Here is a 16,703-nt window from a genome sequence, read left to right on the forward strand (position 1 = left end):
CCCGGGGCACACGCAAGCTCCTCCTCCCGGGCGGGCGCAGGCCCGAGGACCCGCTCCGCCTTCCCGGCACCGCGCAAGCTCCGCCCCTAGGCCGCGGGCACCAGCCAATGGCGTCCCGGCCCGTTTCCGGTTGCCCGGCAACAGGAGAGCGCGGCGGCGGGGGCGCCCCTTCTCTGGACCTCGCCCCCCTTGGGCTCCGCTTCCGGGGAGGCCCCCGCCGGTAGCGGAAGTTCCTCTGCCTGGGCGGGGCGGCGGCGGCCGGCGGTGCGCGCTGTGCTGGTCGGCGGCGGAGGGGACGGGGCGGAGGACGCTGGACACCGGACAGCCGCGAGCGCCCCGGCTGGTGGGGCGTGACCGCAGGTGAGTCCTCGCGGGCGACCGCGGGCGGCGGGGAGGCCGGGTCCTGGGGGGGGCGACCGCGGGCGGCGGGGAGGCCGGGTCCTGGGGGGGGGCGACCGCGGGCGGGGGGAGGCCGGGTCCCCGGGGGGGGGGGGGGCGACCGCGGGCGGCGGGGAGGCCGGGTGCGGGGGGAGGGGGGACCGCGGGCGGCGGGAGGCCGGGTCCTCGGGGGCGACCGCAGGCGCCGGGGAGGCCGGGTCCTGGGGGAGCGACCTTGGGCAGCGGGGAGGCCGGGTCCTGGGTGGGGGGCGACCGCGGGCGGCGGGAGGTCGGGTCCTCGGGGGGCGACCGCGGGCAGCGGGGAGGCCGGGTCCTGGCGGGGGGCGACCGCGGGCGGGGGGAGGCCGGATCCTCGGGGGGGGCGACCGCGGGCGGCGGGGAGGCCGGGTGCGGGGGGGGGGGGCGACCGCGGGCAGCGGGAGGCCGGGTCCTCGGGGGCGACCGCAGGCGCCGGGGAGGCCGGGTCCTGGGGGAGCGACCTTGGGCAGCGGGGAGGCCGGGTCCTGGGTGGGGGGCGACCGCGGGCGGCGGGAGGTCGGGTCCTCGGGGGGCGACCGCGGGCGGCGGGGAGGCCGGGTGCGGGGGGGGGGGGGGGGTGGCGACCGCGGGTGGGGGCAGTGCCTGCCTGCACTCGGTGACTGTGGGGCCGCCCACACACGGCCCCAGCCAGGCCTCCTTGCTCCCCGCTCACCGCACTCGGAGCTCGGGGCCCTTACTCGCCTGTTTTAGGGGCTGAGCCGAGCCTGCGGCCATACCTGGCGGTCCTCAGGGCAGGGCCTGCAGCCTCCCCGACTGCCCAGTTGACTTGCCGAGGACTGGTGGTGTCCCCGGGTGTTTGGGGTCACCTGTCCAGCTCTGTTCTCAGAACACCCTGGACCCATGGACTGACCATGGGTGAGCTAGTGGGCGTCCTGGCTGCCCCCACCCTGCAGACACCCAGCTCCTGCTGTGTGCCTTCCCCTCTCACTCACCCCTCCAGAGCGGAGCTGTCGGCCTCAGCCGCTGGCCCCGTGTGGCTACAGCCCTTCAAGCCCACCTCAGCTAATCGGGGCGCCCGGCACAGACACAGAGCACTTTTTTTTTTTTTTTTGAAGTCAAAACGTCCGTGATAATTTCAGTTTCCAGGAGGTGTTGAAATGACATTTTGTTGTTTTTCGGTCAAATGCAATACAGTATTAGTGTTAACTTCACCTGTTTCTTTGTACTTTTTTCACTTGATAGCAAGGCTACTGGGAAATTTTAAGTTATGCCTTTGGTGCAGGTAATATTCCTAGTGTTTTCTGTGACATTCCTTCCACAAATGTATGTCCTGCTTTGGCGGGATTCATTGTTTTCTGTGGCTTTAGTCTTAAACAGGGCAAGCTACTCAAGGATTTAACCCAGTGCTGGGTGTATTGTAGTTGAATTGGTGTTGGCTATGATTTTTTTTTTTTGCTGTTATAATTTTTTTTTTAATATTTTATTTATTTATTCATGATCGACAGAGAGGGAGGGAGAGAGAGAGAGAAAGGCAAAGACACAGGCAGAGGGAGAAGCAGGCTCCATGCACCGGGAGCCCGACGTGGGATTCGATCCCGGGTCTCCAGGATCGCGCCCTGGGCCAAAGGCAGGCGCTAAACCGCTGCGCCACCCAGGGATCCCTGTTATCATTTTTTTTTAATTGCGCTTATTTTTTGGAGCAACTTTAGGTTCACAGCAAAACGGGGTGGAAGTTCCCCCAGGCCCCATCTCCCCGTAAATGCACAGCCTCCCCCATTACCAGCAACCCCGCCAGAGCCTGATATGTGTGACAGGTGATGACCAATATCCGGACGTTACCAGCCACAGCCCGCAGGTGACCGGGGTTCACCGTCACTGCTGCACGCCCTGTGGGTTTGCGTGAATGTCACAGACACCGCGCCACCGTCACCGCATGGCCCAGAGGAGGCCCCGGCCCTACAGACCCCTGCTCCACCAAAGCACCCCCCCCACCCCGGCCACCGTGGGCCCTGTCACCACCTCCACAGCTCTGCCTTTTCCAGAAGGTCCTAGACCTGGAGCCACGGGCTGTGTGGCGTCCCCTCCATGTCTGTGTCTGGCTCAGGGGTTTTATTTGAGCCTCTCTAAAGGGAGAGCACGGCCGTATCACCCTTACGTCGCTCAAAAAGCTGAGTGCGGTGTTTGCGAACCCGGCGCCCGGGTAACCGGGAGTTGAGTTCTAGGTGCACCTCCGTGTGTGTGTGTGTCTCTCTCTCTCTCTCTCTCTCTCTCTCTCTCTCTCTCGGCAGAAGCAAAAGTGGTTATTTTAGTTCCTCAGGGAGGCCTCAGAAATGCTAGTTCAGTTCCTGGACTTTTTTTTTCCGAACGATTTTCAGTCTGTTCGCAGCCAGGACAGGCGTCAGCCATCGATCGGGTTTCCGGGAGCTGCTCTCCCTTCTCCAGCGCCTCATCAAACGGAGCTTTAGCAGAAATTCCCCGAGCAGCCGGCTCAGAGCCTGGGCTTTTTCTCGGGGAAGTTCGAGACATGCCCCAGCTGGAGAGCCCTGTTCCTCATTTCCTAGAATTTCGAGGTTCAGATTACTTAAACCGAAAAGAGGCAACAGCAGCTTCAGAATCCAGGTTCTGGGAAGGAGGTGGGCGTTCCTGCGTCTCCTGAGTCCAGAACAGGGCGTGCGTGGCGGGGTCTCTCTCTGCGGGGAGGGGGTCGTTAGGGCTGTGGGAGCTGAGCGCTTGACGCTGGGAGTACCCTGGGGGTCCCCACACGTGGCCCAGCGTCCCCGGGGGCAGAGTGGTGGGCGCAGCACCCTGGACAGAGGGTGGCCGGGAGTGGGCGCGCTGTGTCCCCTCAGAACAGGGTCTTCTCAGCGGCGAATGCGTGTCGTGGGTGTCCTGTTGTTAGTCGCCGGCAGGGGCTCTGCTGCTCCTGCCCTGCCCCTTGTGACATGCGAGACCCCAGGCCGGGCCCCCGAAGAGGTGCAGCGGCTCCTCAGCGGACGGGGGCGGCCCTGGTGGCTTGCCGCCTTTCATCTGCCTTCTGTCCCCCACCCCCACCCCCAAGACAGGATTCAACCCATGAGAGAAGGATGGGGAGTCACTGCTGATGGGCACAGGGTTTCTTTTGAGGTAGGAGAATGTTTTAGGATTATGGTAATGGTTGCACTGCCCTATGATTGTACTAAAACCATCAAATTGTACACTTTAAAAGTTATTTGTGGTACGTGAATTGTATCACAGCGGGTCATAAAATAAGAGGATCCGCAGGAGGGCGGGACCGCGTAGGACCCCTTGAGAGCACCTGGCCTGCAGTGGTCTCAGCAAACCGCTTCCTGCCTTCCTGCATCACAGATTGGGGAACTTGAGCCCGGAAGCAAAGACATGAGGGCCTGATGCCAGTAGAGCACCACCCCCGTGGCGGGTCGGCAGGCGGCACCCTCTGTGGTCTTGCAGGACGGCGGGGGGCCTTCCCCCCGGGGAGCAGGGCTGACATTTAAACTGCAGCTATGGGGAGCGGCCTTCTGGGACGGGACAGATCGGGGCCCCAGAGCATCCTCCCACCCACCGCGCCCAGGGGCTCGCCTCTGAGCTTGGGGTCTGTCCCCTCCTGTTCCCCCGGCCCCAGGGCAGGGTCCCCGTAGTGGGGGGTGCGTTAGTGGCCAAGACAGGATGCAGAGGCACCGGAAGGAAGTGGCAGCGCCTCCCCGGGAGGTCATGCAAGGCAGCTGCCTGGAGGAACTGTGCTTTGTTTGGTTTTCAGAAGAAAAAGGAGGGGGGGGGCAGAGGGCGTGTGTTGGGGCTGGGGAATTTGTCATCTTCATCAGTCTAGAAGTTTCTAAGTACCGCCGGGCACATGTCCGAGGGAAGAACCTGGCCGTCAGCAGAGCCCTGAGCCCCAACAGGTCTGTCCCACTGAGGACAGCGCCCGGGAAGAGCCGGTAAACAGGGTGGGGCTGGCAATGTGGGGTCACCTCCAGGCCGCGGGGTGTCTGCGTCCCATAGAAACCTGCTCCTGAGGGGGATTCTGGACATTGGGGAAGTTTCCTAGAAAATGGTTGCTTCCACTTAAAAAAACCCGCACTTTCTAAGATCGAGGGCAGGAGCCCTGTGAACCACCCCCTCCCCTGGCCCCGTTGCCTGAGCCCAGCTTCCAGAACTGCCCTGGGGCGCGTCTGGTCCCCGCACGGAGACACCGCCCCCCCCCCCAGCCTGCTTCTGCCCTCCAGTCTCAGGTCCCCAGGTGCCGTGGTTGCGGCTGAGGCCCCGGAGCCATGTCCGACAGGCCCCAGGATGAGAGGCCCCAGCGGGCACTGGCGGGTGGCACTTTCCCCCGTCCGCGGCGGCTGTCAGGGTGCGGCTCAGCTTGGGGTTACATAAGGGGCCCGGAAGCGAGTCGATGCGCAGGAGCAGCCGGACAGGGACGCAACCCCCACCTCGTCTCTCAGGCGGAGGGTGTTTGCAGGTTGAAGTAAGCCCTGGGATGGGGAAGTGCCCAAGCCCTGCTGTCAGGCGGCTGGAGCAGAGGTGACCTGCCCTCCCGGTGGAGGACGCTGGCCCTTTACCTGCGCCAGAGTGGCCTAAGCGTGGCCAGGTTTGCAGGTTAACCTCCGGGACAGGTATGCAGGCCCCTTGAGCCTTACTGGTCCCAGGGGGCCCCGGGGATCGCCGCCGGCCTGCCCAGCACAGCCGCCGTGGTGTGAGGGGTCCTGGGCCACTGCCCTGCGCTCTCAGGCACCGCCTTCCCGCCGTGGGGCTCTGGGTGCCCCGGCTGTGCCCATCCACCGACACCAGGGAGGGTAGGCGGCCGGGGCCCTGGAGCTGAGGCACCCGTGCAGTTCTGTAGAGGCCGTGCGGAGGTGCGGGGGGGGACAGTGCCTGACACTGGCCGGGGGGCGGCGACGGACGCCTGCGTGATGGGCAGGTGGTTCGCTGCGCCGGCTGTGGCCTGGCAGAGGAGGCTGGCTTCACCCACGCGCCCGGGTTCCCGCTCTGGCTCGGCCCTGTCCCCGCCACCTGACTCCTCCTCAGCGGGGTAGCGCTGAGTCACTATCTTCCATACGGGGTCTCGGCCGGGGGACCCTGGGCAGGGTCTGGGGACGGACGCCTGTGGTCCCAGGATGGGGCGTGCTGCCCCCCCGATGTCCGCAGGGCCCAGGGGGCCGAGCCAGTTGGGGCCCGTCCTCCCTCCCATGAAGTGTGTCTGCCGCGTTCCTCCAAGGGTCCCGGGAAGTGCCCGGCAGGGGTCAGCCGAGGTGGCAGGACGTGGTGGCGGCGGCCAGAGCCAGCCGTGGGGAGGGCGGCCCCCGTGCTCTGTGACAGGCCCGCGTCCTCCTGCTCCGGAGCTGGGGCTGCCGGAAGCCGCCCCGCCGGTCCTCACGGGGAGCTTCCTCCGCCACCCGCGCCCGCGCCTTCCCCGTCGTGGGCCCAGTGAGCAGGGGTGGGGCGGCTTGGGCCCAGAGGGTGTCACTTAGGCCCAGGAGGGAAGCTCTTCTCCCGCCCCTTTGCCCACCGCGTAGTCACAGCCCCGTTAGACGAGACCCGCGTAGCCCGCAGCCCACTCACTGACACACACAGCTCCGTTTTCAGGACGTCCCCAGCCTTGCACAACCACCGCCGCCGTCTGCTTCCACGCCATCCTGTCACCCCAGGGGAGCCCATCCCCGTCAGCCGTCACTCCCCTCCCGCCACCCCTCCCTGCCCGTGGACAAGCCCGTCCTGGACGTGTCACACACGTGGACTCACACCCATGGGGCCTCCTGTTCCCTCCCTGAGCGTCGGGGGCTCGGGTCCGTCCCCGGGGCGGCGTAGGGGGGCCTCACCCCTGCTCACGTGGCCGACAAGGCCTGTTCGTGTGTTCACCCGTTGCGGGACGTGGGGGTCGTCTCCAGCCTTTGGTGAGAACGTGAGTTGTGCCGCTGCCACCGTGTGTGCACGAGTCTCCTTGTGGATGTTTGCCGTCGCCTTCGGGGTGGCCCTGGGGTAGCTCCGCCTGACCCTGGGCTGTTCCCCGCAGCAGCCGTGCTCCCCGGTTCCAATTTCTGCACGTCCTCACCAGCGCCGGCGATTGTCCTCGGTGCTTACAGCTGTTCCCGGGGGGCGGTGGTTCCCTCGCCTTCCCCGGGGCTCCTGTTGTCCTCGGCCGCGCCTCCGTCCCCGGGCTCACCTTCGGGGTCCCTGTGGTTCAGGCTGCTCAGGTGGGCTTGGCCGCTCCGCGCAGAGAAGGGGACACCCCGGCCCACGAGTAACCGGGTCTGGCTGACGTCGCTGCTCATCAGGGGGTCGTGCGTAGCCAGTGACAACTGGCTCCTCAGTTTCCTGGGGCTGCTGTAACCAGTGACCACAAGTTCCGTGGCCCTAAAGGAACACGGATCTGTCATCCCACGGTTCTGGAGGTCACAAGTTCAAAATGCCATGGACGGGGCTGGTCCCCCCGGGGCCCCAGGGAGACCTGCCCCGCCTTGTCCCGCGTCCACAGGCACTGCCTCCCCGGCCTGCGGCCCCCCTCCGTCCTCCCCGCCAGCACTGCGGGCTCTCGGGGTGTCTTCTCGGGGCGGCGCCTGCAGGTGTCCCGGCGAAGCTCCTACTGCCCATTTGCTGGGAGCAGGGCACCTGTCGTCAGCCCTTCGTCTTTGCCCCGGGGCCACTGTGGGCGCTCACCGGGCCCCGCAGGAGTCTGGGCCTGGGGTCCCTGGACCTGGCCCGGCAGCGCCCGGGCTCTCATGCTCTTCCCTCAGCAGGGCCGACGTCGAGCCGGCGCTCTCTGCGGGGCCGCCCTGGTTCTGGGGGGTGAGGGGGGTCCCCACAGAAGCAGGTGTGATGAGGGAAGCAGAGGTTGGAGGGTGCGGGGCCTCCTCTGGACTCGGAGAGGCAGGAGCCCCCGGGAGTCCCATTTCAGATGTGGAGCCTCCGGAACTTTCTGATACTACAGCTGGGCTGGTAGGAGCTCTGGGTCTGCGGTAATTTGCTGTGGCACCGTGCTGGGTCTGGAGGGCACTGCCCGCCGGCCCGAGTTAGAGGAATGAACCCCACCGTTGAAGCAGAGAAGCAGGGTGGGCACCGACTAACATACATGGTTGCACGTGTGCAGGTGCACGATGTGGCGTGGGGCCACGGGCGGGCCCTTCCTCTTTCCTACTCTCCACACACTTCCCCTTCTGCACCTTCCCCCCGGTGAACTCCCAAGACCCCCACCCCGCCAGCTCCTGGGGCGCCTGGCCCCCCCAACCCCGGCCCCCGCTGTCCCAGCGCACCGCACACTCCTGGGAGCAGGGCGGGGGGCGGCACCACCGTGGCAGGGTGGGGAGCACACCCGGCCCGGCAGGGTGGCTGCATCCCCAGCATGAGCCTGGCCACCGCTTCATGTGCCCCACCTCATCCTTCACGCTCTCTGACGTGAGCCGGGTACTGTCCCACGGAACAGAGGAGGACCCAGCGCAGAGAGACAGCAGAGGGAGGGGCAGGGGGTGGGCTCTCGCGGCAGGACCTCATCCCAGGGAAACCAGTGAGGGTGGGTGTCTGTGTGGTCCCGTGTTGGTCAGACAGGAAGAGCAGATGGGCTTGTCCAGGCTTCTGGAATGGGCCCTGCAGTGGAGAGTGTCCCCCTAGAATTCCAGTTCACCTGTCGGGAATGGGGGCTCTGCACACATCCTCGGGTGGCGAGATGAGGGTGGGCCCCGGTGCAGCGGGGAGATTAGGGTACAATGCAGAAACACAGAAATTATCCTTTCCCAACTCTGGAGGCCAGACCCCCAGCCAGGCTGTGGGCAGAGCTGGTCCCTTCGGAGGCCGTGGGGACAGTGCTCCAGGCTTGTGCCTGGCTCTGGCAGTGCCGGCCCCCCTGGCGCCTCCACCCTCGTGCAGCTGTCTGCCATGCGCCTGTGTCTCCTTTTATAAGGACGGTTGTCATCGCACCAGGGACACCTGTGTGATCCAGGAGGCGCGCAGCCCGAGATCCCTGATCGTGTCCGCACAGAACCTTATTCCAAATGAGGTCCCGTCTGCAGGCCGTAGGGACATAGACGACTGTCCACGGAGGGCGCCGCTGACCCGCCGCGCTCTCCCTTGGTGCCTGCAGATCTCCAGCCCCTGCTGCTGTGCGAGAACGCCTCCGGGCGTGGGGAGGATCCACCGGCTCCGGCCTGTTGGGAGCTGTCTCTGCATCTTCTGGTCTGAGGCAGTGGGGACCTGCCACGGACCATTTTGTCTGTGGAACAACTGGGGCCCCCTTGGTATATTGAATGTCACAAGTCCTGGGAGCGCCCCGATCCGCCTCCTAGTCCTTCCAGAGCAGGGTTTCCAGAAGCAGGTGACGGTTCCTCCCCTTTCCGTGTTCCAGATCTCCGGGAAGCCGTGGGGTCCAGCAAGTCTCCCATCGCCGCGGCGCCTGCCTGACACGGTCGTCCTGCCTGGGCCCCTCCACAGAGGCATCGCCAGGGAAGGGGGCCGAGATGTCCAACCCCTTCCTGAAGCAAGTTTTCAACAAGGACAAGACCTTCCGCCCTAAGCGCAAGTTTGAGCCGGGCACCCAGCGCTTCGAGCTACACAAGAAGGCACAGGCGTCGCTGAATGCCGGGCTGGACCTGAAGCTGGCCGTGCAGCTGCCCCCGGGCGAGGACCTCAACGACTGGGTGGCCGTGCACGTGGTGGACTTCTTCAACCGCGTCAACCTCATCTACGGCACCATCGGCGACGGGTGCACGGAGCAGTCCTGCCCGATCATGTCGGGCGGCCCCAAGTACGAGTACCGCTGGCAGGACGAGCACCAGTTCCGCAAGCCCACGGCGCTGTCGGCCCCCCGCTACATGGACCTGCTCATGGACTGGATCGAGGTGCAGATCAACAACGAGGAGCTCTTCCCCACCCACGTCGGTGAGTCGGAGTGGCTGGGGTGGGCCACGTGGGCACCGGGAAGGGCAGGCCCCACTCGCTCTCACGTCGAGCCAGGATTCACATGCCCGCCATCTACCCGTTTAAAGTGTACGGTTCAGTGGCATTTATAGTATGTTCACAGAGTTGTGCAGACCATCACTGCTAGTTCCAGAACATTCCACCACCCCAATAGCATCCCCATAAGCCATCATCCCCACCCCCCACCCCACCCTTGGCTCCCACCACCTCCTCTCTGTCTCTGTGGACGGGCCTCTTCTGGGGACCTCCTGGAAGTGGGGTCCTGCAGGAGGAGTCCTTCTGGGTCTGGCGCCCTTCCTGAGCATCATGGGCTCGGGGTCCATCCCCGGGCCAGCGCGTGTGGGCACCTTGCTCCTGCTCAAAGGCGAGGGATATGCACCCGTGTGGTGGACACATTCTTTTTTAAGTTAAGGGCCCTGAGACAGGAGATGACCCTGGATGTCATCACAAGGGTCCTTGTAAGAGAAAGACAGAGGGAGGTTGGACACGCGAGGGGAGAAGGTGGTAGGACAACGGGGAAGGAGGGACGGGCCATGAGCTTAGGAATGCCAACAGCTTCCCAGGGCAGCAGGGGCACGGGTTCTCCCTGGCGCCTCCGGTGGGAACCATCCTGCGGTCCCTCAGCCCAGTGACACTGACTGAAAACCGTGAGAGATGCACATGAGTTCTTTAAGCCGCTCAGCCGGTGGTGGTTCGTGACAGCGGCACCAGGAGCCACCCACAGCCGTGGATTTCTGTCACCATCAGTGCTGACACGGCGTCCCGGAACCCCGGCCGGGCAGACAGGTCTCAGGCCCAGCTCTGCACCCACTCGTTCCTCCCCTGGGCCCTCACTCAGCATCTGCACCGCGGAAGGGCTGACGCTGGCAGAGGCTTTCGAGGGACTATCCAGGGAGAGGCCACCCCCGGCCCGGGATTCCCAGCAGTCCCTGCTTCAGGTCGCCGGGGACGTGGAGAGCCCCAGAGGCCATGTCATTTGATTCCCAGCCTTGCTAGGCCCCGTGCGAGTCCCACCAGGTCCTCAGGGGTCAGCACCCTAGAACTCGAGACGCCCAGCCTGCCCCGCACCCGGGGAAGGTAAATTCCAAGTTTACCAAAGAGGATGCTGGGGAGAGGCAGGGAAGAGGAACTGGCAGGTGGCACACGGCTGTGCAGCGGGACTCTGAGTCCAGGCTGCCGGCCTCGCGCAGCCCTTGTTCCCCGGGCGCCCGTGTCGGGGGCCTGCCTGGCCTGGGCCACCCCTGCCAGCCCTGTTTCAGGACCCCAGCCAGGCATTCAGAACAACGTGCTTCCGGCAGACGGCCCTGTCTCTCCGCTTCTTGTCTGTGCCACTGCCAAGAACCGTGTGGCCGGGCAGAGAGAACGGGTCCACGTTCAGTGTGGCTCCCGTGTTGCTTCTGTTCCCGCCTGTACACCCCTTAGACCTCGCCGTGTCAGGCCAGCGGCTGGCACACTTCTCACACTTCTCATGGGGACTAGCTAGCAAATCCTTCCAGCCTCGCAGGCCAGACAGTCTGTCTTGACCACTCAGATCTGCAGTGTAGACCGAAAGCCACCAGAAGCAATTTACAAACAGGGGGCTCTGTGTTCCAGGTAAACTTTATCTATAAGAGCAAGTGGGAGGCCAGGTTTGTACCCCTGCACGAGAGACCATTGTGAGCGTGTGCAGTGGCGTCCAGGAACAGTCTACTCTGAGCCCATCCAAGCCAGGCTACCCGGGATCGCCGCCGGGGAGTCCCGTGCTAGGAGAGAGGCGCAGGGCGGTGGCCTTGGACCAGGGCCCCTGGAGGTGGCTGACCCACCCCACGGCCTTCAGCAGCTGCTCCTCAGGTGCCCACAAATGCGGGTCGAGGACGACCATCAGGCTTCATCCTTGCAGAATCGAGTGGCGGGGAAAACAGGTCTCAGTGATGCCGGACAAACCGTCCAGGGGGTTCGTGGCCTGGGAACTGGGCCTGGTCGCCGTTCACCGATGCTTGTCAGCACGAGCTGCACACAGGCGCCCCTGCTAGGGCGGAGCGGCCATCTGGGCCCAGCTATGGAGGAAGGGGCGGGCGGGGGGCACCGAGAGGGCACAGGGTCAGGCTGGGCCTGTCTCACAGCTCACGGAGCACCGTCGCTTTCCCGCTCGCCTTCTGTTCCACGCACGTCAGGTCAGAACTCCCCCGGCGGAGAGCAGCCACCTGGGCCCCGCTGTGGGGGTGGACGTCCCCGTGCGCCCCGATGAGTGCACTGTTGTCCGGATCGCGTGTGCTGCCCCTGGGCTGTTAGCCCGTGAGCCCCCCAGGTCACGATGGGGCCAGTGTGTTCTTTCCGGTCCCGGGCACCCACCCGGTGGTGCCGAGTGTACCCCGTCTGTATGGGACGAAGTCGCATGATTGAGGGATTGAGGGGGTGCAGAAAGGAGCACTGGGGCGCCTGACACACAGGCTGCCAGAGGGGCTGGCACGGGGGCTCCCCTGGTCGGGGCGTTTGACCATAAGGAAGGGAAGTGAGGAAGACACTCCTTAAGCTCCATGGCAGGAGTGAGCACACGTACACGTGCACAGCAAAGCTGCGTCGATGCTCGAACGTAGATGACGCTGTGAAGACGCACTCGAGGCGGGCAGACCCCTGTGAGGAGTATCAGACGTCAGGAAACGTGTTTTTGTGGGTCGTCCCGTTCAATTAAGAAGAGCAAGCAGAGCTAGGAATAGAAGCGCACAGCCCAGAACCGGCGGGGGGGTGGTCAGCGGGGCCCGGGGGGGCCGCAGCCTCCCTGACCCCCGCCCTGTGTGCAGGCACGCCGTTCCCCAAGAACTTCCTGCAGGTGGTGAAGAAGATCCTGTCCCGGCTGTTCCGCGTCTTCGTGCACGTCTACATCCACCACTTTGACCGCATCGCGCAGATGGGCTCCGAGGCGCACGTCAACACCTGCTACAAGCACTTCTACTACTTCGTCAAGGAGTTTGGCCTCATCGACACCAAAGAGCTGGAGCCGCTGGTGAGCAGGGCGGGCATCCGGCGGGGGCGGCGGGGGACATGGGGGTCCCCAGGGCCCGGACGCCCGGCTTGGTGGGTAGCCTGACATGGAGAGAGGGAAGCGGAGGCAGGTTCTCTGGGTCTGGGCCCAAGTTTGACACGGCGACAGTGGTGTGGCCACTTGGATTCCGGCACACGGGATCCACCCACCGGGCTTGTGTCTGGTGCTTTTGCTCCCTACTCCGCGGGGATGCGGCTGCGCATGTGAACCACCCTTCCCCCCACCCCCGACAGGCAGAGGCCCTGAATCCTGGGGCTGCTGTGCCCTTGGGGCCCCCTGGGAAGGTCACCCCGCCCCATAGCCCAGAGCCATCCCAGGACGGGCCCCGGAGTCGGCCGCTCCTTCCTGCGGCTGCACCCCCTTTCCCTGCGGGAGACCCTGGAGACCTGGGTGCTGACCCTGGGCGGCCCCGTCTCCCCTGCCCACATCCTCGCCTCCTGCCTGGAGAGCAGGCAATGATGTGTTTCTAACTGAGGTGAAAGTCACATAAGTAAAAAAAAAAAAAAAAAGTCACCTAAGTTAAAATTGTCAACTGAACAGTTCAGTGGCATTTAATACATTCACAAGGGGCTACAGCCATCACCTCTGGTTCCAGAACATTCCGTCGCCCCAGAAGAAGCCCCATCCCCATCGGCAGGCACTTTGCCAGCCTGTGGCAACCCACTCTGTGGCTGTGGATTTGCCAGCTAGACCCGTGTCCACCGCAGCCTGGTGACGGGACGGCTCAGGCAGCAAGGGGGGCTCGCTGGGCCCCTCCCCCAAGGCTCCCGCACCTTGCTTTGGGCTTTTAGCCAGACCTGTGAGGTCAGAGGGCGGCAGGCAGCTGCCCTCCAAGTTCCTACCAGCTGCTGCCACTGTTCCCCAAGGTCAAGAACATCCCCCCAGGTGAGGTCCCAGGGTCGTTCCAGCAGATAGGGCATCTCCCCAAGCATGGAAATGCTAGAATGTTCCGAGGGCCCGCTGGGTCTCTCTCAGCTTGTTTTTTTTTTTTTTTTTTTCTAAGATTTTATTTATTTATTCATTAGAATACACGGGGGGGTGGAGGGAAAGAGAGAGAGAGAGAGAGAGAGGCAGAGACACAGGCAGAGGGAGAAGCAGGCTCCATGCCGGGAGCCCGACGCGGGACTCGATCTCGGGTCTCCAGGATCACGCCCTGGGCTGAAGGCGGCACCAAACCACTAAGCCACCCGGGCTCCCTGGTTTTCTTTTCTTAATAAGCATCCTGATCCCTTGTTATTTCTCCCACATCAATGCTCAGAGTTCTTTTTTTTTTTTTTTCTTTTTAAGAGTTTATTTATTTAAGAGAGAGAGAGTGAGCATGTGCAGGAGCTGAGGGGAGGGCCAGATGGGGAAGCAGACTCCCCCCGTGACAGGGGTCCCCCGCATAGGGCTCGATCCCAGGGCCCCAGGACGGTGACCTGAGCTGAAGGCAGGTGCTCAGCCCGCAGAGCCAGCAGGCGCCCGATGCTGAGTTCTTTCCGGGCCAGGCGGAGGCCGAGGTAATGCGCAGGAGCCACGACCCCCGCAGGCCGTGTGTAAACGAAGCGGGTGGTGATCTGCCCGCTGCCCCTGGGCCCCGCGGCTTCCGGGGTCTGTCTTGTACAACGTGGCGGGAGGGGCGCCTGGGCGCCTCAGTGGTTGAGCGCCTGCCTTCAGCCCAGGTCGTGATCCTGGGGTCCCGGGATCGAGTCCCGCATCGGGCTCCCCGCACGGAGCCTGCTTCTCCCTCTGCCTGTCTCTGCCTGTCTCTGGGTCTCAGGAATAAATAAGTAAAATCTTTAAGAGAAAACAAAAGAACGTGGCAGGAAGCCTTCACACCTAGATTTTTTGCATTTGTCGTTCGTCTGTTGGGACAGACTCCCGCGGCTGCCGTCCCCGGGTGTAAAGGTTGTATCAGGGTGACCTGACGTCCTGCTTGTTGTTAACAGAAAGAGATGACCGCGCGGATGTGCCACTGAGAGCCCCTCGGCCCCGTGGTCACTGAGGCAGTGCCCAGGAGACATGCTTGAGGGCCGTGTCTCTGGAACATGGACCCATACTTTCTAGAAAGCCCCGACAGTGAGCGAGCCCGGCGCCGTGGGTCTGCACGCAGCCACCCTGAGCCTGACTCCTTGGCAGGCGTCGAACTTGAACTCCATGGTTCTATGTGTGGAGCTCCTGGGAGAACCCACTTTGTGAACCACTTGCACTTGCCCCGTGGACCCACTGGACCGGCCTCCACATGCAGCCGGTGACCCTGTGTCTGCTTCGCGACGCCCACGATGACCTCGCACCTGCTCCCCAGCTTCCCTGAGCCCCGTCATGGATCATGAGCGATTGGGGTTTTCTCCCTGTGAGCCCCCCTCCCCCTCCTGAATACACGGGGTGACTCTCCCGTCGGACCCTCTCCCAGGCTGCAGTCTTTACAATTTTGCCAAATATTTAGCTGGAGTCAGCCTTCCTGCAGATGCCTGACAACGTGATGTGGGAGCCGTGTGTTTGCGTGGCCCTGTGTGGGGACGGGACCCCAACCCCAGCACCGTCTCCTGTGGACACTGGGGCGGTGGCCAGGGCTCTGCCTGGGGCCGCACGGAAGTGACCACAGGAGCCCTGTCCTGCCCGTGCCTCCTCCCCGCCCGCACGCAGCGTCCTCAGTGGCCTTTTGCCGAGGCAGCCCTTCCAGTCTGGACTGCACCGGCTCCGAGTACCTCTGGCTGCGTGGGACGCTCGCAGGGGCGAGGGGTGCCATCACCCAACACCAAGCAAGTGCAATTAACGTGACCTTGGCCTCGGTCCTTCTAGAAAGCCCCGGGTCCTGCTGGAGGAGGCCCGGCGAGGCAGCCCCCCCAAGACCCGAGATGCGCGTCTGATTGAATGTAGTCAATGCAGAACCTCGGCCGAGCACCGCAACCACTGTGTCCCGGGGCTGCGGGCTGTCCCCGCAGCCCAGCGGGTCGGGGAAGGTGGCGGGGACTCTCCCCACCCTCCCTGCCCACGGGTGTTCCCACGTGAGCATCAGAATAAATTGCCGCCTTTGTACCTGGGGCTGCTGGTCGTCATGTCTGTGTCCCTGCCCGAGGCCTGGTGTTGGCCACGTCACTGTCCTCGTCACCTGGGAGCCCTTGTCCCCATGCTGAGGCTTGGGGGCCCATCCGAGTGCCCCCGCGTGGCTGAGCCGATGCACAGAGTATCATGCGATGAGGATTCCGGGGGGTCAGGCTGGGCTGTGGGACATAGGTTCCTGGAAAACAGGCTGAGAACGTGAGGACGGCACCTGCTCCCCGGCCCGCCGGTTGCGTCTGGGGCTTTCCGGGCCCTTCAACAGGATTCTCGCTGCGTCTTGCTGTGCGCCCCACGCAGGGAGCCAGAAAACCGTGGTCCCTGTGCAGGACAGATCGGGAGGGCAAACCGGCTGGGCCGCCGCCAGCCAGCCCTGGCCCAGAGCCCCTTGGATCCGATCGGGCCCCTGTGGGGGAAGAGTGGGAGCAGGTGGGGCAGGAGCGGGCCGCGCTGGCTGTCACCCCTAGAGGGCGCGCCGTCCCGTGGGAAGGAGCCGCTTCCCGCCACCAGGCTGCTTGGCAAGACCTCCTCCAGGGCCATTGTTGCCTTCCCCGCTGATTTTGCAAATGCACCACAATTTCCAGAACCCACTAAGAATTCGGGAGCTGTTGTTAATTGTAACGTCCCCCCAAACACATCCCCATCCTGGTCCCCCGGGAACTGGGACTTGTGGCCTCACGTGGCAGAGGAGACCTCGTCCGAGACCCCGTCCTGGGGGTGACTCTGGGTTCCTGGGGGGGCCGACGTCCTCACCAGGTCCCCCCAAGAGGGAGGCTGGGGGGGAGCCCCAGAGGCGGGCAGACCCTGCGCTGCTGGCAGTGAGGACGGAGGAGGGGCCGCCTCTGGAAGGTGGGGGGCAGGAGGGGGTCCCCCTGGGGCCCGGGGTGGGGGGTGACCAATCCTGCCCACACCTGGGTTCTAGGACTGAGCCCAGAACCATGAGAGCATCAGTGTGAGCGGTTTAAGCCCTGAGTTGGTGGTGACCTGCCTGTGGCCCCGGGAGGCTCCGACCCCCATTCTGCGCACGGGACGCCTGGCACCCCTTGCCCTGGGCCCCTGGGAATCAGGTCGGGGAGGCCAGCTCCCAAGGGCTCCTCCGTCTGCGCCCGGAGTCACTCGCCCTCACAGGGCGGGTCACCCCAGAACCTGCCCAGCCGGGAGGGTGATGGGGGACAGGTGTCGGCGGCCTTGCTTGGACGAGCCGGCGGCGAGGGGCTGTCGTCCCTGCGGCTCCAATCCATACCCTTCCACGGATGTGACACAGCAGGCGGCCCTGCCACAGGGGACGGAGCCGCGGGCTGAGGCCGTCCCCCCTCAGGAAACCCTGTTGCTGGAAGCTTCCCCCCGGGGGCCACATCATCCC

The 16,703-nt window shown here is 64.5% G+C and overlaps 1 protein-coding gene across 3 annotated transcripts; it reads left to right on the forward strand.

Moving 5' to 3' along the window:
* Positions 1-204: 204 nt before the first annotated feature.
* MOB3A (MOB kinase activator 3A) lies at positions 205-15,324 on the forward strand. 3 transcript variants are annotated; one of them, XM_072787982.1, is made up of 4 exons: positions 205-360; positions 8,708-9,240; positions 12,060-12,262; positions 14,230-15,324. In XM_072787982.1, the coding sequence occupies exons 2-4, from the start codon at positions 8,820-8,822 to the stop codon at positions 14,257-14,259; spliced, it is 654 nt and encodes a 217-aa protein (XP_072644083.1). In that variant the 5' UTR covers positions 205-360; positions 8,708-8,819; the 3' UTR covers positions 14,260-15,324. The 3 variants fall into 3 exon arrangements, with proteins under 3 accessions (XP_072644083.1, XP_072644082.1, XP_072644084.1); XM_072787981.1 differs by lacking the exon at positions 205-360 and adding an exon at positions 4,167-4,310; XM_072787983.1 differs by lacking the exon at positions 205-360 and adding an exon at positions 4,848-4,988.
* Positions 15,325-16,703: the final 1,379 nt, after the last annotated feature.

Source organism: Canis lupus, chromosome 19 (assembly GCF_048164855.1).
Source record: "Canis lupus baileyi chromosome 19, mCanLup2.hap1, whole genome shotgun sequence".
NCBI classification, from domain to species: domain Eukaryota; kingdom Metazoa; phylum Chordata; class Mammalia; order Carnivora; family Canidae; genus Canis; species Canis lupus.

Coding starts and splice junctions, on each gene's coding strand:
- MOB3A (XM_072787982.1), top strand. CDS start 8,820: ATGTCCAACCCCTTCCTGAAGCAAGTTTTCAACAAGGACAAGACCTTC. Junction 9,241..12,059: donor GCTCTTCCCCACCCACGTCG/GTGAGTCGGAGT, acceptor CCCTGTGTGCAG/GCACGCCGTTCCCCAAGAAC. Junction 12,263..14,229: donor CCAAAGAGCTGGAGCCGCTG/GTGAGCAGGGCG, acceptor TGTTGTTAACAG/AAAGAGATGACCGCGCGGAT.